The sequence below is a fragment of the Coregonus lavaretus genome, assembly GCF_964263955.1.
Source record: "Coregonus lavaretus genome assembly, chromosome: 13".
Classification (NCBI taxonomy): Eukaryota; Metazoa; Chordata; class Actinopteri; order Salmoniformes; family Salmonidae; genus Coregonus; species Coregonus lavaretus.
In genome coordinates, this window is record NC_140000.1 from 45,845,045 (window position 1) to 45,864,685 (window position 19,641).

The 19,641-nt window shown below is 49.1% G+C and overlaps 1 protein-coding gene across 1 annotated transcript in view; it reads left to right on the forward strand.

Moving 5' to 3' along the window:
- The window catches only part of LOC311139412 (netrin-4-like), a 32,319-nt gene that overhangs the window by 11,678 nt on the left and 1,000 nt on the right, over positions 1 to 19,641 (forward strand). Inside the window, exons 4-7 of the mRNA XM_084174287.1 lie at positions 8,390 to 8,516; positions 8,710 to 8,895; positions 17,328 to 17,541; positions 19,211 to 19,305. Coding sequence (XP_084030413.1) covers positions 8,390 to 8,516; positions 8,710 to 8,895; positions 17,328 to 17,541; positions 19,211 to 19,305 — 622 coding nt within the window. The remainder of the gene's footprint in view (positions 1 to 8,389; positions 8,517 to 8,709; positions 8,896 to 17,327; positions 17,542 to 19,210; positions 19,306 to 19,641) is intronic.

The following is a 19,641-nucleotide window of genomic DNA, read 5'->3' on the forward strand; positions in this document are numbered from 1 at the left end:
CAAACTCTCCACCATGGCCAAGACCAAAGAGCTCTCCAAGGATGTCAAGGACAAGATTGTAGACCTACACAAGGCTGGAATGGGCTACAAGACCATCGCCAAGCAGCTTGGTGAGAAGGTGACAACAGTTGGTGCGATTATTCGCAAATGGAAGAAACACAAAATAACTGTCAATCTCCCTCGGCCTGGGGCTCCATGCAAGATCTCACCTCGTGGAGTTGCAATGATCATGAGAACAGTGAGAAATCAGCCCAGAACTACACGGGATGATCTTGTCAATGATCTCAAGGCAGCTGGGACCATAGTCACCAAGAAAACAATTGGTAACACACTACGCCGTGAAGGACTGAAATCCTTCAGCGCCCGCAAGTTCCCCCTGCTCAAGAAAGCACATATACAGGGCCGTCTGAAGTTTGCCAATGAACATCTGAATGATTCAGAGGAGAACTGGGTGAAAGTGTTGTGGTCAGATGAGACCAAAATCGAGCTCTTTGGCATCAACTCAACTCGCCGTGTTTGGAGGAGGAGGAATGCTGCCTATGACCCCAAGAACACCATCCCCACCGTCAAACATGGAGGTGGAAACATTATGTTTTGGGGGTTTTTTTCTGCTAAGGGGACAGGACAACTTCACCGCATCAAAGGGACGATGGACGTGGCCATGTACCGTCAAATCTTGGGTGAGAACCTCCCTCCCTCAGCCAGGGCATTGAAAATGGGTCGTGGGTGGGTATTCCAGCATGACAATGACCCAAAACACACGGCCAAGGCAACAAAGGAGTGGCTCAAGAAGAAGCACATTAAGGTCCTGGAGTGGCCTAGCCAGTCTCCAGACCTTAATCCCATAGAAAATCTGTGGAGGGAGCTGAAGGTTCGAGTTGCCAAACGTCAGCCTCGAAACCTTAATGACTTGGAGAAGATCTGCAAAGAGGAGTCGAACAAAATCCCTCCTGAGATGTGTGCAAACCTGGTGGCCAACTACAAGAAACGTCTGACCTCTGTGATTGCCAACAAGGGTTTTGCCACCAAGTACTAAGTCATGTTTTGCAGAGGGGTCAAATACTTATTTCCCTCATTAAAATGCAAATCAATTTATATAACATTTTTGACATGCGTTTTTCTGGATTTTATTGTTGTTATTCTGTCTCTCACTGTTCAAATGAACCTACCATTAAAATTATAGACTGTTCATGTCTTTGTCAGTGGGCAAATGTACAAAATCAGCAGGGGATCAAATACTTTTTTCCCTCACTGTATAGGAGCAACAACGGCTCAGCCGCGAAGTGGTAGGCCACACAAGCTCACAGAACGGGACTGCCGAGTGCTGAAGCGCATAGCGCATAAAAATTGTCTGTCTTCGGTTGCAACACTCACTACCGAGATCCAAACTTCATGAAATGGGTTTTCATGGCTGAGCAGCTGCACACAAGCTTAAGATCACCATACGCAATGCCAAGCATCGGCTGGACTGGTGTAAAGCTCGCCACCATTGGACTCTGGAGCAGTGGAAACGCGTTCTCTGGAGTGATGAATCACGCTTCACCATCTGGCAGTCCGACAGACAAATCTAGGTTTGGCGGAAGCCAGGAGAACGCTACCTGCCCCAATGCATAGTGCCAACTGTAAAGTTTGGTGGAGGAGGAATAATGGTCTGGGGCTTTTTCATGGTTCGGGCTAGGCCCCTTAGTTCCAGTGAAGGGAAATCTTAACGCTACAGCATACAATTACATTCTAGACGATTCTGTGTTTCCATGTTTGTGGCAACAATTTGGGGAAGTCCCTTTCCTGTTTCAGCATGACAATGCCCCCGTGCACAAAGCGAGGTCCATACAGAAATGGTTTGTCGAGATCGGTGTGGAAGAACTTGACTGGCCTGCACAGAGCCCTGACCTCAACCCCAATGAACACCTTTGGGATAAATTGGAACGCCGACTGCGAGCCAGGCCTAATCGCCCAACATCAGGGGACCAGCTCCATATTAATTCCCATAATTTTGGAATGAGACAAGTAGGTGTCCACGTACTTTTGGTCACGTAGTGTATTTTAGTCTACACAACATGTTGCCCTGTCACCTACAGTAGAACCTTATAAACCAACATCAGGGGGAATCAATCAAATTGGCCATGCTTTTTGTTCTACCAGATCCGCGATGAGAAGTTTCAAGCTAGTGTATCCCTCTGTCTTGACTCTTGTTGGATGTAGTTGTCCGGTTTATGAAATGAAATGAAGGCTATTCCATGCGAGAAATAGTACCCGCAAAACACCAGTCTCAACGTCAACAGTGAAGAGGCGACTCCGGGATGCTGACCTTCTAGGCAGAGTTGCAAAGAAAAAGCCATATCTCAGACTGGCCAATAAAAATAAAAGATTAAGATGGGCAAAAGAACACAGACACTGGACTTTTTCTTTGCAACTCTGCCTAGAAGGTCAGCATCCCGGAGTCGCCTCTTCACTGTTGACGTTGAAACTGGTGTTTTGCGGGTACTATTTAATGAAGCTGCCAGTTGAGGACCTGTGAGGCGTCTGTTTCTCAAACTAGACACTCTAATGTATTTGTTCTCTTGCTCAGTTGTGCACCGGGGCCTCCCACTCCTCTTTCTATTCTGGTTAGAGCCAGTTTGCGCTGTTCTGTGAAGGAATTAGTACACAGCGTTGAATGAGATCTTCAGTTTTTTGGCAATTTCTCGCATGGAATAGCCTTAATTTCTCAGAACAAGAATAGACTGACGAGTTTCAGAAGAAAGTTATTTGTTTCTGGCCATTTTGAGCCTGTAATCGATCCCACAATTGCTGATGCTCCAGATACTCAACTAGTCTCAAGAAGGCCAGTTTTATTGCTTCTTTAATCAGCACAACCGTTTCCAGCTAAAATAGCCATTTACAACATTAACAATGTCTACACTGTATTTCTGATCAAATTGATGTTATTTTAATGGACAAAAAAATTGCTTTTCTTTCGAAAAGATGGACATTTCTAAGTGACCCCAAACTTTTGAACGGTACTGTATATTATCCATGTCCTTGTATGGCCACATTTCCGAGAAACATAGGATATTACAGTTCTTCAGGTCCCGTTGATAGGATAGTCTCAAACGGAACTCGTCCAGTTTGGTCTCAAGTGATTGTACATTCGGGAATAGAACAGAGGGTAGAGGCGGTTTATTTACTCTCCCCCATAGTTTCATCAGGGTGCCCGTACGTCGGCCTCTATATTGCCGTCTCTTTCTCTTCCGAGTGTAGGGGATTTAGGGCCCGGTCCGGTGTGAGCATTATGTCCTGTGCCGCCGACTCACTGAAGCTGAAATCTTCATCCAAATCGAGGTTAGTGATTGCTGTTCTGATGTCCAGATGCTCTTTTCAGTCATAGGAACCGATGGCGGAAACATTATGTACAAAAAAAGTTAAGAGCAGCGCAAAACCCCCCACAAAATAGCAGGTCAGGAGCCCGGATTTTGTGCTCCCATGATTTCAACAGTTTTTTCTGTTTATTGTCAAACTAATAAATTATTGTATTTAATCTTAAATTATGTAACAACATTCCAATCTTGTTTAGCATTATCTAGTCCAAATATTGCATGATTCGATCCACTATTTGTATGTTTGCATCGCTTTCGATGAGGGACTTTTATTTTGAATGCGAACCGCAAATTCCACTTTTGTGGCTAATCGTTAATGTGGTCGCGTTCAGCAGGAGGACAGACACATCCTTGGCCAACATTCAGATATAAATGTATTATGTAGAACAAACATGCCTCTCTGATTTAAGTAATCATGTCAGTTCTATTCATGGCATTTGAGTCTGCAACGTTCCAAAACGTTTTTTTACTGAACATGCCCAGAGGAAGCCATTGAGCTATAAGAACCCAGCTCTGCCCATTGCTTGTCTGTCTGGAAAGCCTCAGCAAATGAAACCTTGTGGTGGGCATGGTGGGCCCGGGCCGCCCCCGCCCCCAGCCGCCCCCGCCCCCTTAAGTGTGCTGCAGCTAGGGGCTTCTCGAAAATTCACGAAAACTAAGCTCTCTCTGTGTGTGTGTGTGTTTAGGGTTAAGGTTAGAATTAGTGTTAGGGTTAGAATTACGTTAAGGGTTAGGGTTAGGAGCTAGGGTTAGTTTTAGGGTTAGGAGCTAGGGTTAGGGTTAGGGTTAAGGTTAGGTTTTTGGGTTAAGGTTAGGGTTAGGGTAAGAGTATGGGTTATGGTTAGTGTTAGGTTAGGGGTTAGGGAAAATAGGATTTTGAATGGGACTGAATTGTGTGTGTGTGTGTGTGTGTGTGTGTGTCAGTGGAGGCTCCTCAAAGGAGGAAGGGGAGGACCTTTTTAGATAAAACTATACTAAATATAATCACGTCACCAAATAACTGATTAAAACACACTATTATGCAAATAAGGTCTACAGAAGCCTCAACAGCAGTCTGTAGGGTAGCACCATGATGTAGCCGGAGGACCGCTAGCTTCTGTCCTCCTCTGGGTACATTGACTTCAATACAAAACCTAGGAGGCTCATGGTTCTCATCCCCTTCTATAGACTTACACAGTAAATATGACAACTTCCAGAGGACATCATCCAGCCTATTAGAGGCCTTGCAGCATGAACTGACATGTTGTCCACCCAATCAAAGGATCAGAGAATTAATCTAGTACTGAAAGCATAAGCTACGGTTAGCTAGCACTGCAGTGTATAAAATGTGGTGAGTAGTTGACTCAAAAAGAGAGAAAGACAATAGTTGAACAGTTTTGAACAAATTTATTTATTTCAAAATGAAGGAAGAGCTAGAGAGAAATAGAGAGAGAGAGAGATTATTTTCACTTTCAGTTTCACTTACTTAGCTAGCAAATGCATCTAGCTAGTTTAGCCTACTGAAACACCCTGCTCAAACAGAGGGATGCTATATTAGCTAGCTGGCTATGACTTTCCAACACAACACTGGAACTCTTCCAAGTCAAGGTAAGCTTTTGGTATTACTAATTTATTGCCACCGTGGCCCGCCGGTGTCACTGCTTACTGACTGTACTAACGTTATTGCATGATTGTAGCGGGTTTACTAACACGTTAGTTATATTAGCTATGCTGAATATGACGTTACTTTAGCTAATATGGTGACAACGATGTAGGCTGTGTGTAGCGGTTTGGCTTGGAAAGTTTTTTTTGCCTGGTCACATACAGCTGATGTGTTGTGTATTGAAGTCCACAAGCAAAGGGAAGTGGTGAGAGGAGGACAGCACATGGATGCGAGAAGGAATACAACGTGGCTGCTATGAAAGTGAACTGTGTTTACGTGTGATCAGGGGTGTATTCATTCCGCCGATTCTGTTGAAAAGGTTTCTTAAACGGAACAAAACGGGGATAAACATACCTGAATTTGTCCAATAGAAACTCTTTTTTGCAACTGTTGGACTAATGATTACACACTATATCAGCTATGTAGGCAAGAGTGTGCAAGGTGGTATTGAATGTCACTGTCTGTCCATGTGTCACTGTCACCTCAAATTTGTCTCTCGACCTGTGTGCACCTACGTTGTAAACTTTCATTCATAGGCTAGGTTGTAGCAACCTCATGATGGCTATCGCTGTTACATTGAACTTGGTGAATGGAATATGAATGAGAGTCATCCAATATGCTGCAATAGAAATAAGGCCATGCTCATAAAAAACAAAATCGTCCTCCCTCATCTTAAACGGCACTGACCGCCATTGGTGTGTGTGTGTGTGTGTGTGTGTAACTAAACCCAATAATCAGTAGGCTAATAGTTCCCAGACAGTGTGTAGTGCAGTCCAAAGTGTTTTTTGGGAGAAACAGTGTTTCTGTTGTGGTGTTGCAGGGCTCACAGGTCCAGACCACATGGGAAGGTGATAATGTTCTGTGTGAGCCCCACAGAGTCGACCACAGAGCCAGTTTTTGACCCACATCCAACCCTCCATGCTCATGCTCAGCTACCGGAGAGTTAGCAGCAGTTAGCATAGCAAGTGGAGAGGCAGTAAGGGGTTCTAAGGGCTGTAGAAACCTGTACAGGAACTGTAGTCTGAGAATGAGTCTCTGGAGAGGTGTTGGAATTTAAAGACTGCACCTCATGGAGAGTATTGTGCTATACAGGTGTTTGCATGAATACACACACCCTGTTGATTGGATTAACACACACACTTATCATGTTGTTTGGATGAATACACACACACACACTGCTGATGAATGACTTAATTTCACATTGGCCCATAAAGCTTTTGATGTGTGAGGGAAACGGGCGAGCGTGACGCCCATCCTCTTGGTATGGGGGGGAGCTGCCAAGGTCTTCCTGAGCACCCCTCTGTACCTTCTGCCACCCCTCCCTGTCCATTTCCAACAACCTCTTTATCAGAGGGTCAGAGAGTTTGATCTACAGGCCCGTCAAAACAGAACACTTACACACTAGCTCTTGGAGATGACAGATACACAGGGAGGGGGGACAGGAAGGAGTGTGCGTGCATTTTATTTGTGTGTGTGCCTGGGAGCCTGGGTTTGTATTTGTGCGTGTGTGGTATGCGCTAATTGTCCCATATCACGCAGGTAAACATGTCAAATTGTTTGGAATATCAGCTATCTGGAGCTTGGCCAATGTCTCTCTCTCTTCTCCTCTCCTCGCCCCCCCCCCCCCTCTCTCTCTCTCTCTCCCCCCCCCCCCCCCCCCCCCCCCCTCTCTCTCTCTCCTCTCCTTCCCACTCTTCTTCTCTCTACTTGCCTCCTTCCCCCTTTTCCACAATCAATCGTGGTTACAGATTATTTCATTCTCATTGATGTAGTGATGTACACAGCTTTATTGAGGAGTTCCTTCACTCATTTTATTTTTCTTTGCCCAGTCCAGACCTATCACATCCACTTCCCTCTCCAGTCCAGACCTATCACATCCACTTCCCCCTCCAGTCCAGACCTATCACATCCACTTCCCTCTCCAGTCCAGACCTATCACATCCACCTCCCTCTCCAGTCCAGACCTATCACATCCACTTCCCTCTCCAGTCCAGACCTATCACATCCACCTCCCTCTCCAGTCCAGACCTATCACATCCACTTCCCTCTCCAGTCCAGACCTATCACATCCACTTCCCCCTCCAGTCCAGACCTATCACATCCACTTCCCTCTCCAGTCCAGACCTATCACATCCACTTCCCCCTCCAGTCCAGACCTATCACATCCACTTCCCTCTCCAGTCCAGACCTATCACATCCACCTCCCTCTCCAGTCCAGACCTATCACATCCACTTCCCTCTCCAGTCCAGACCTATCACATCCACTTCCCTCTCCAGTCCAGACCTATCACATCCACTTCCCTCTCCAGTCCAGACCTATCACATCCACTTCCCTCTCCAGTCCAGACCTATCACATCCACTTCCCTCTCCATTTCTCACAATCTTACCTATCTGTCCTAATCTTCCTCCATTCTCCTGGTTGATGGAATATGGTTGGGGTTTTGTCTTGGGCTGGCACAGTGGCTCCGGTTGAGTTTGAGATATGGGGTTAGGGCAAGGGCCGGGGATATGTCCCAGTTCTGGTAGCTACAGGTCTCTCCCATGCTGGTGTTTAACCCTCTGTGTGAGTGTCTGTGCAGCACAGGCGTATAGGAGGAGAGGGCATTTAGAGGTAGAGGGCAGCAGCCCCTATAGCCATACACCGTGGGAAACTGAAACTACCGCAGGGGTTGGAGTGTGTGTGCGTTTGTGTTCAGTGTGTGTGTGTGTGTGTGTTCCCCACACTGAGGCACTGTAACCCAAACAGATAAATAGCTACCACAGATGCCTTGTCAACCTCCCACCTAGAGCACATCATTAACCCGCGTGCATGACATTCCACCTCACAGGAATGACAAGGAGACTGTTATTGTGCTCTCAGCACTGCATATTTCCGCACATACACACACACACACACACACACACGCGCACACACACACACACACACACATACACACATGCTCGCTCACACACACGCACATACAGACTCACACATTGTGTCCTTTTCAGGCCCCTTTCGTCACGAGGCCAGTGCTCATTTCCAGCGATGAAGCCAAACAATCAATCTCCATTCAGCAATTACAGGACAGGACCTGAAAGAGAACAGGCAGGGGAGCCCCCCGACCCCCAGGGGTTAGACTGGGGTGCTGCTGCGCTCACGTGGGAACTGCTCTCTCCCTTACACTGACCTCTTTGTTCCCCCCCTTCCTCTCCCTCTCTCCCTCTGTCCTTCTCTCCTTCTCTCCCTCTCTTCTTCTCTCCTTCTCTCCTTCTCTCCTTCTCTCCCTCTCTCCTTCTCTCCTTCTCTCCCGCTCTCCTTCTTCTCCCTCTCTCTCTCTCCCTCTTTCCCTCTCTCCTCTCCCTCTCTTCCTCTCTCCTCTCTTCCTCTCTTCCTCTCTTCCTGTCTTTCAGGTTCATGGGATGTGTGTGTGTAGACACAACACTGCAGGTGTTCACTGTGAGCGTTGCGCTCCGCTCTACAACGACCGACCCTGGCAACCTGCGGACGGACTGACAGGGGCTCCACACGAGTGCAGGAGTGAGTGACACTACTACTATTCACTATACACTAGGGCCAGGAGTTTTAGCTGAGGATTGGATCTGGTCAGGAAAAACATGGCCCCACTTACAGCCAGTGCTAATTTCCATTGATCATGATGACCAATCAGTGAATGTTTAGAGATGATTGACAGATATCTGTGATTCTGATGTCCCGCCCTGTCTCCCTATAGAGTGTAAGTGTAACGGGCATGCCCAGAGCTGCAGTTTTGATTGGTTGGTGTGGCGGGAGTCCAGCCAGCGCAGCGGAGGTGTGTGTGAGTGTCTACACAACACAGAGGGACACAACTGTCAGAGCTGTAAGACTGGCTTCTACAGAGACCCCCAGAGACCCCACACGGCCCAGGACTTCTGTAAACGTAAGACGAACACACGCACAAAGCAAAAGCTCAAAGTACTTAAATGATTTCAAGTTGTTTTTGAACCCATGTCGCATACAGTGACTCACTGGCTTCCTCTATTACTCACTCACTGACTCAATCACACAAACACTCCCGCACATAAACACACACCGTAGGAATCCAGAAAACATGAGACACACACCAATACTGGCAGAGCCGACTCATTCCTGCCCGGAATGCTGATGGCTGAGATCGCAAGCCGAGACGTGCTGGATAATGCTGCTCCTGATGGCCACCTGGCTCTTTGTGTGTGTGTGTGTGTGTGTGTGTGTGTGTGTGTGTGTGTGTGTGTGTGTGTGTGTGTGTGTGTGTGTGTGTGTGTGTGTGTGTCAGTGTGTGTGTGTGTGTGTTGTGTCTTTCACACGACCTATGCTCCGTCTGAGGATTACACATAGATTCATCATCAGACTGGGGCATACCTGGGACCAGAGTGTCACACACACTGCCTACCCCGATCCCTGTCCTTGTTGTTATGGCTGTTTGCGTTCTCCTGTGAGTCACTGGAGTGGCTCGTCATGACTAATCAGGCTCATGTAAGGAAAAGGAAAGAGAAAGGGGGATACTTAGTCAGTTTTACAACTGAATGCATTCAACTGAAATGTGTCTACTCGCATTTAACCCAAGGGCCTTGTGTGTGTGCTGTTGTTTGTGCCCTGTGATTAGACTTAAGTAAACACTAGATACCCATCCATAAACACGACAGTGGTTACATTCTCAGATGATCTGTCTGATTTGACCTAGTGAGTTCAGCCCCACAGTTATGCAGGAGGCTGGGGGGATGCTGGTTGGCTGGTGTGTGTGTGTGTGTGTGAGTGTGCGTCGCTGCATGCTTGTGTGCATGTGTTTTAGGTTTGCTTGTAGAGAAGTCTGTAGCATGTTGGTATTTTCACATTGTCAACAAGTGAGAGTGGAACACATATTTGGGGAATGTTTGTAGACAGGACACGTTTAGGGAGGGGAACCCCAGTGTCAGAGCGAGGTTGAAATCTGACAACTGAGGAATTTCCCTCCGTCTCTAGGAAGTATTTCCCATTCCAGTCATGGTGGAGCCCTTTAAAGAAAACACAGTAACAATGAGCATGTGAATTTGTTTGTTTTTTAGTGGGTGTGTTCTGTGGCTGTTCGGCCAGCTGCTCTGTCACGTATCACTACAGACACATAATGGTCTCATTGTGAGAGCTCACTGCGTCAACACACACACACACACACACTCCTCCACACATTCTCATCTCTAAACTCCAATTATTATACAATTACTGTATTAACAATGTCCTATTATACAACGTGATCCTATTATACAACATGAGAGAGAGAAGGAAAATATGTGTGTGTGTGTGTGTTTGTGTGTACCGATGGCTTTGCTGCTTCTGGGCTGGTATTGTTCTACTATAATGATTAACTTGAGGCGACTGAACACTACAGTCTCAACAGGGCCTTAATAGATGCTTTTCAGGAACAGAAATTATTTGAAGTTCAAGTTTATTACCGTAAATCTGGAGAACTGTTGCGGTTCACCCTGAAGAGAAAGACTGTCTCTCCTAGCTGCCCTACATATGCCTTTGGGATTTATATGTCAGTGTAATGATTCCCCTGTCTTTAGGAGTGTGTGATTGTGTGTGAGCAATTGTGTGTGTGAGTGTGTGTCTGTGCTTGCATGCGTGTGTCCATGAGTGAGAGTGTACTTGCTTTCGTGTGTGTGTGAGTGTGTGTGGTCTGCATGTGTCTTTACAAGGTCTGTTGATAATGAAAGATACAGAATGAATGAAACTATAGATGCATCTTATCTTATATTTGTTGCCCATGGCGATAAGTCAGATAAAGGTACAGTCTTGTCTGGGTCTCAGACAGTAGAGCCTTGTGACATCATCTCCCTGCACCCAGACAGACAGACAGGGGAGCCGGGTGTCAAGGTAGATGTAGGTGGGTGTGGTGGTGGAATCAGGCGCAGGACGCAGAACGTTAGTCCAAAAGACTTTAGTAGAGCACAACAAAACAATCACAAAATAAATGCCCAGAGGCAAAACTCCGCACGTAGGCGAATAACAACAGGCGCACAAACAGGTGCGCAAAACACTCCAAACAAATGGAGAAAATGCTCAACCGAGCAAACAGTGGAAATACAGCCTACCGGCACGACAGTAAAACAATCACACACAACACTAGACAAACACAACGAGAACTTAAAGGACACTAATTACACTAAACGATAACAGGTGTACAACAATCAGACAAAAGCAAACGAACATAGAAACATGCAACGGTGGCAGCTAGTATTCCGGAGACGACGAACGCCGAAGCCTGCCCGAGCAAGGGAGAGAGGCAGCCTCGGCCGAAACCGTGACAGTACCCCCCCCTTGACGCGCGGCTCCAGACGTGCGCCGACTCCGGCCTCGGGGACGACCAGGAGGACGCGGAGCAGGGTGCGTCGGGTGCCCCCGATGGAATTCCGTCAGGAGAGACGGGTCCAAAATGTCTCTCCTCGGCACCCAGCACCGTTCCTCCGGGCCGTACCCCTCCCACTCCACTAGATATTGGAGACCCCCCATCCGACGTCTCGAATCCAAGATGGACCGTACGGAGTACGCCGGTGCCCCCTCGATGTCCAATGGGGGCGGAGGAGTCTCCCTGATCTCACTTTCTTGGAGTGGGCCAGCTACCACCAGCCTGAGAAGAGACACATGGAACGAGGGGTTAATACACTTATACTCAACAGGTAGTTGTAATTTGTAACACACCTCGTTCAACCTTCTCAGGACTTTAAATGGCCCTACAAACCGCCGACCCAGTTTCCGACAGGGCAGGCGGAGGGGCAGGTTTCTGGTAGAGAGCCAGACTCGATCACCAGGTGCGTACACCGGTCCCTCACTGCGGTGGAGATCGGCGCTCGCCTTATGACGTCGGAGGGCCCGCTGCAGGTGGACGTGTGCAGCGTTCCATGTCTCCTCTGAGCGCCGCGCCCACTCATCCACCGCAGGAGCCTCGATCTGGCTCTGCTGCCAAGGTGCCAGAACCGGCTGGTAACCCAACACACATTGAAAAGGGGTTAGGTTAGTGGAGGAATGGCGTAGGGAATTCTGGGCCATCTCGGCCCAGGGAACGTACCTTGCCCACTCCTCCGGCCGGTCCTGGCAGTATGTTCTAAGAAACCTACCCACATCCTGGTTCACGCGTTCCACCTGCCCATTACTCTCCGGGTGGTAACCCGAGGTGAGGCTCACCGAGACCCCCAACCGCTCCATAAAAGCTCTCCAGACTCTGGAGGTAAATTGGGGACCTCGATCAGACACAATATCCTCGGGTACCCCGTAGTGCCGGAACACATGGGTGAATAGTGCTTCGGCGGTTTGCAGGGCAGTAGGAAGGCCCGGCATAGGGAGCAAACGACAGGCCTTAGAAAACCGGTCCACAACGACCAGTATAGTGGTATTCCCCTGTGAAGGAGGAAGGTCTGTGAGGAAATCCACCGAGAGGTGAGACCATGGTCGCTGTGGAACGGGCAGGGGTAGTAACTTACCCCTAGGCAGATGTCTAGGCGCCTTACACTGGGCGTACACCGAGCAGGAGGAAACATAAACCCTCACATCCCTCGCCAACGTGGGCCACCAGTACTTGGTACTAAGACAGTGCACTGTCCGGCCGATACCAGGGTGTCCAGAGGAGGGTGACGTGTGAGCCCAATAGATCAAACGATCCCGAACCTCGAGCGGAACGTACTTCCGACCCTCCGGGCATTGAGGTGGACTAGGGTCGGTGCATAACGCCCGCTCGAGTTCAGCATCGACCTCCCACACTACCGGTGCCACCAGACAAGACTCCGGCAGTATGGGAGTGGGCTCCACGGACCTCTCCTCTGTGTCATACCGCCGAGACAGTGCGTCTGCCTTACCGTTCTGTGACCCAGGGATGTACGTGATCTTAAATGTGAAACGGGTCAAAAACATATTCCACCTCGCCTGGCGAGGGTTCAGCCTCCTCGCTGCCCGGATGTACTCCAGGTTACGGTGGTCCGTCAAAATGAGGAAAGGGTGTTGAGCCCCCTCAAGCCAGTGCCTCCACACCTTTAGGGCCTGTACCACGGCTAACAACTCCCTGTCCCCCACGTCATAGTTTCGCTCCGCCGGACTGAGCTTCTTGGAATAAAAAGCACAGGGGCGGAGCTTAGGTGGCGCGCCGGACCGTTGCGACAGCACGGCTCCTATACCGGCCTCTGACGCGTCCACCTCTACCTGAAATGGCAAAGAGGGATCCGGATGCGCCAGCACCGGAGCCGAGGTAAACAGGTCCTTCAGCCTCCCAAACGCCCTGTCCGCCTCGGCTGACCACTGCAGACGCACCGGACCCCCCTTCAAAAGAGACGTTATGGGAGCTGCCACCTGTCCAAAACCCCGGATAAACCTCCGGTAATAATTCGCAAACCCCAAAAACTGCTGCACCTCCTTCACAGTAGTTGGTGTTTGCCAATTACGCACGGCTGACACCCGGTCTACCTCCATCTTCACCCCTGACGCAGACAACTGATAACCCAAAAAGGAGACCGACTCCTGGAAGAACAGACACTTCTCTGCCTTGACATACAGGTCGTGCTCCAACAGTCTCCGCAACACTCGGCGCACCAGGGCCACATGCTCGACTCGGGTAGGCGAGTACACGAGAATGTCATCGATGTACACGACCACCCCCTGCCCCTGCATGTCCCTGAAGATCTCATCCACGAATGATTGGAAAACTGAAGGAGCGTTCATCAACCCGTATGGCATGACAAGATACTCGTAATGGCCCGAGGTGGTACTAAAGGCTGTCTTCCATTCATCGCCCCCCCTAATGCGCACCAAGTTGTACGCGCTCCTGAGATCTAATTTAGTGAAGAAACGCGCCCCGTGCAATGACTCCGTCATGGTCGCAATCAGCGGGAGTGGATAACTGTACTTCACCGTGATCTGATTGAGACCACGGTAATCAATGCACGGGCGTAATCCTCCATCCTTTTTCTTCACAAAAAAGAAACTCGAGGACGCAGGGGAAGTGGAAGGCCGTATGTATCCCTGTCTCAGAGATTCGTCTATGTACGTCTCCATAGCTCTCTTCTCCTCCTGAGACAGAGGATACACATGGCTCCGTGGGAGCGCAGCTCCTGCCTGGAGGTCTATCGCACAATCTCCCTGCCTATGGGGAGGCAACTGCGTCGCCCTCGACTTACTGAACACAATAGCCAAATCCCCATACTCAGGGGGAACGTGCAATGCGGGCACCTGGTTTGGACTCTCCACCGAGGTAGCCCCTATGGAAACGCCTAAACATCGACCCACACACTGGGCAGACCACTCCATCAGAGCCCTCTCCTGCCACGAAATCGATGGGTTATGGGTACTCAACCAGGGCATGCCCAGCACCACCGGATACGCAGGCGAGTCGATCAGAAATAGCTGGATCATCTCCTGATGACCCCCCTGCGCACACATCCTAAGTGGCGCAGTGACCTCCCTGATCAAGCCCGCACCCAACGGACGGCTATCTAGGGCATGAACGGGGAAGGGAACGTCCACAGGGAGAAGGGGAATCCCTAAGGCTAAACAAAACTTTTTATCAACAAAATTCCCAGCCGCGCCTGAATCTACCAGCGCCTTATGCTGGGAATGAGGTGCTACCTGTGGAAAACGCACAGATATACAGAAATGTGCAACAGAGAGCTCTGGGTGAGTGGGGCGCCTACTCTCCTGGAAGGACTCCCCAGTGCGGGACCTGTCGTTCTCTCCCCGAGGAGGCCATCCCCAGCACCTAGCCGCGGTGTGTCCTCCCCGACCACAGTTGGTGCAGGAGATGGACCCCCTCGTAAGCCGACCCCTCCTCTCTCTAGCGCCAGCGCCCCCGAGCTCCATGGGGCACGGCTCGGAGGCGCTGGAGGGTGAAATGGACGGACCCCCCTCGGAACGTCCGCGGGAAGCTAGCAGGGTATCCAGCCTGATGGACATGTCGACCAACTGGTCGAACGAGAGGCTGGTGTCCCTACAGGCCAGCTCCCTACGGACGTCCTCGCGTAGACTACATCTGTAGTGATCAATGAGAGCCCGCTCATTCCACCCTGCATCCGCCGCTAAGGTACGGAACTCCAAGGCGAACTCCTGGGCACTCCTCTTCCCCAGCCGGAGGCCGACCAGACGCTCCCCCGCCGCTTTCCCCTCCGGGGGATGGTCAAACACCGCCCTGAAGCGGCGGGAGAACTCGTCGTAGGTGATGGTGTTAGCGTCGATCCTCCTCCACTCTGCGTTGGCCCATTCCAACGCCTTCCCGGAAAGGCAGGAGATCAGGGCGGACACACTCTCGTGTCCCGAGGGCGCCGGGTGCACGGTGGCCAGGTAAAGCTCCACCTGGAGAAGGAATCCCTGACACCCGGCCGCGGTCCCATCGTAGGCCCTCGGGAGCGAGAGTCGAACTCCTCGGGGTTCCGGAGCGGGAATGGGCTGAGTGGCCGATGGTGCGGGCAGGGAGGATGGCGGTGGAGGAGTCCCTCGGGTCTCCCAGCCTCGGATGGTGGTGATCACCTCCTGCAGTGCGGACCCCATCCGCAGGATCTGGTCATTCTGCTCACGGACCCTGTCCTCCAACGTCGTCTGTGCTGCTGCGGCTCCTGCTGATTCCATCGAGTATGGTGTGTGATTCTGTCAAGGTAGATGTAGGTGGGTGTGGTGGTGGAATCAGGCGCAGGACGCAGAACGTTAGTCCAAAAGACTTTAGTAGAGCACAACAAAACAATCACGAAATAAATGCCCAGAGGCAAAACTCCGCACGTAGGCGAATAACAACGGGCGCACAAACAGGTGCGCAAAACACTCCAAACAAATGGAGAAAATGCTCAACCGAGCAAACAGTGGAAATACAGCCTACCGGCACGACAGTAAAACAATCACACACAACACTAGACAAACACAACGAGAACTTAAAGGACACTAATTACACTAAACGATAACAGGTGTACAACAATCAGACAAAAGCAAACGAACATAGAAACATGCAACGGTGGCAGCTAGTATTCCGGAGACGACGAACGCCGAAGCCTGCCCGAGCAAGGGAGAGAGGCAGCCTCGGCCGAAACCGTGACACCGGGGAGAGACGCAGGGGGTCTGGCTCTGGTTAAATAGTAATTTACCGCCAGTGGGGTAGGAAGGGGGGGATTCAAGCATCGTTAAACAACAGAAATAAAGCACTACACCACCCCTCCTCCTCCCCCTCCTAGCTCCCCCTCCCTCCTCCTCTTGTCTCTCTCTAGTTCCCCCCCTTGTATTCCTCGCTCCGATGAGTACAGATTTATGGTGACTACTTTGGCTGTTACTCTCACCCCCTGCAAAGTTCTCTGACTTGCAATTCACAGACTGCGAGGACAGCAATAATGTTTATGTAGATGTTATGTGGTGTGTGTGTTTTGAGACTTTGCAAGTTGTGTGTTTTATGGGGGGGTTATGGTGTGTGTGTGTGTGTGTGTGTGTGTGTGTGTGTGTGTGTGTGTGTGTGTGTGTGTGTGTGTGTGTGTGTGTGGGGTGGTTGTTGAGTGGGCCGAACATAGCACTGACTGTGCTTGTCCCTCTATCTTCTATTGCTGCAGGCTGTTTAAAGAACAGACTATCAGCAGAGAGAGAGAGACGAGAGGGAGGGAGGGAGAACTGTGGAAGGTATTTGAGAAAGATGTGTGTATGTGCATTCCCGCGTGTGTGCTTGGGTGCATGCGCATGTTGTACGTGCGTGCATGTGTCCTTGTGTGTGTGATTATGTGTGCGTGCGTGTGTGTGATTATGTGTGTGTGTGTGTGTGTGTGTGGGCGATCTGATAAGAGGATGGCAGAGAGAACATTGTGCTACATGGTCCTGGAAAACCCTGGACTATTCCAGTCAGTCCAGAGTCCTTTGGGAAGTGGTCCCTCTCCCTCTCTTATCACTTCCTCCTCAAGGCTGGGCTGCAATGAGGTGGCACACTCATGTGTTTGTCTTTTTGTGTGTTTGTCTTTTTGTGTAACTTTTTTGACAGTTACACAAAGGGAAACTCTACATGACTAATAAGTCATATGTAGAAAAACGAAATATACTCAACTGGAAATGTTGCCAGCATTAGGGTTCTCAATATGCATGTGTGCAGTGGTTTACTGTGAGTGGATTTGATTGGCTGTGGTTGAGTGTGGTTGATTTAATTGGCTGTGGTTGAGTGTGGGTGGATTTGATTCACTGTGGTAAGGTGCAAATAGATCCAAATGAATTGCTGTGGTTTATTTGTGAGTAAATAACATTGGCCATGGTTGAGTGCTGGTGTATTTGATTAGCTGTGGTGGAGCTATGAGTTATGGCTGTATATGTGACTGATGTGCCATGTCTCCCCTCTCTCTCTCCTCCCTCTCTTCCCCCCAGCATGTGGCTGCCACCCCCTGGGTTCAATACCCTTCCACCCAGGCGGGAGGTCTCCCTGTGACCCTACCAATGGAGACTGTGTCTGCAAGCCCGGCGTGGGAGGTTCCCACTGCGACAGGTGCATGGTGGGATACTGGGGTTTCCATGACTACGGCTGCCGTCCGTGCGACTGTGCAGGAGACTGCGACCCCTTCACGGGATACTGCATGTCTGGGTGAGTCACATATACACACACACACACATATACAGTATACACACACACACCGTCGGATATAATATACAGTAAATATACAGTACCAGTCAAAGGTTTCGACACACCTACTCATTCCAGGGTTTTTCTTTATTTTTACTATTTTCTACATTGTAGAATAATAGTGAAGACAACCAAACAAGTGTTAAACAAATATATTTTATAATTGAGATTCTTCAAATAGCCACCCTTTGCCTTGATGACAGCTTTGCACACTCTTGGCATTCTCTGAACCAGCTTCATGAGGTAGTCACCTGGAATGCATTTCAATTAACAGGTGTGCCTTCTTAAAAGTTAATTTGTGGAATTTATTTCCTTCTAAATCCTTCTAAATCAGTTGTGTTGTGACAAGGTAGGGGGGGGTATACTGAAGATAGCCCTATTTGGTAAAAGACCAAGTCCATATTATGGCAAGAATAGCTCAAATAAGCAAAGAGAAACGACAGTCCATCATTACTTTAAGACATGAAGGTCAGTCAATACGGAACATTCCAAGAACTTTCTTCAAGTGCAGTCGCAAAAACCATCAAGCGTTATGATGAAACTGGCTCTCATGAGGACCGCCACAGGAATGGAAGACACAGAGTTACCTCTGCTGCAGAGGATAAGTTCATTAGAGTTACCAGCCTCAGAAATTGCAGCCCAAATAAATGCTTCACAGAGTTCAAGTAACAGACACATCTCAACATCAACTGTTCAGAGGGGACTGTGTGAATCAGGCCTTCATGGTCGAATTGCTGCAAAGAAACCACTACTAAAGGACACCAATAATAAGAAGAGACCTGCTCAGGCCAAGAAACACGAGCAATGGACATGAGACCGGTGGAAATGTGTCCTTTGGTTTGGAGTCCAAATTTGAGATTTTTGGTTCCAACCACTGTGTCTTTGTGAGACGCGGTGTGGGTGAACGGATGCTTGTCTGCTTGTGTATTTCCCACCGTAAAGCATGAAGGAGGAGGTGTTATGGTGTGGGGGTGCTTTGCTGGTTACACTGTCCTTGATTTATTTAGAATTCAAGGCACACTTAACCACATGGCTACCACAGCATTCTACAGCGATACGCCACCCCATCTGGTTTGGGCTTAGTGGGACTATCATTTGTTGTTCAACAGGACAATGACCCAACACACCTCCAGGCTGTGTAAGGGCTATTTTACCAAAAAGGAGAGTGATGGAGTGCTGCATCAGATGACCTGGCCTCAATAATTCCCCGACTTCAACCCAATTGAGATGGTTTGGGATGAGTCGGACCGCAGAGTGAAGGAAAGGCAGCCAAGAAGTGCTCAGCATATGTGGGAACTCCTTCAAGACTGTTGGAAAAGCATTCCAGGTGAAGCTGGTTGAGAGAATGCCAAGAGAGTGCAAAGCTGTCATGGTGGGTGGCTATTTGAAGAATCTCAAATATAAAATTAGATTTTGATTTGTTTAACACTTTTTTTTTGTTTACTACATGATTCCATATGTGTTATTTCATAGTTTTGATGTCTTCACTATTATTCTACAATGTAAAAAATAGTAAAAATAAAGAAAAACCCTTGATTGAGTAGGTGTGTCCAAACATTTGACTGGTAATGTATATATAATATTACGATTATAATAACAGCAAATCTATAATGTGTGTATATGTGTGCAGGTCAGATCTGGACCTGTATAATCTGGAGGGTAACTCCAGTGAGCCGGTGAGGATCTTTAGGGCAGACGAGCTCTTTTCCGCTCTACACTACTCAGGTTAGACATGGGGTCACCACTGTTTGTGTGTGCGTGTGTGTGGTGTGTGGTATGTGGTCTGCTCCACAGCCCAGTGCCCAAGCATTAATGGTTAAGTAGTGAAAGTTATAGTACATCCTTACAAGGGCAGAAAACAAAGATACGTGAGTCTATGTGTGTCTGTGGACAGTTTCCAAAATGTCCCTCTCCTAGACCTCCCAGGGCCTACAGCTGAGGGAGACAAATTCCTCCTTGATCACACACACACACACACACTGTCCTCACATTCCGAAGTCACCACTCATCTAAGTCCACACACACACACAGAGCAGGTATCAGTCACATATCCAGAGGGAT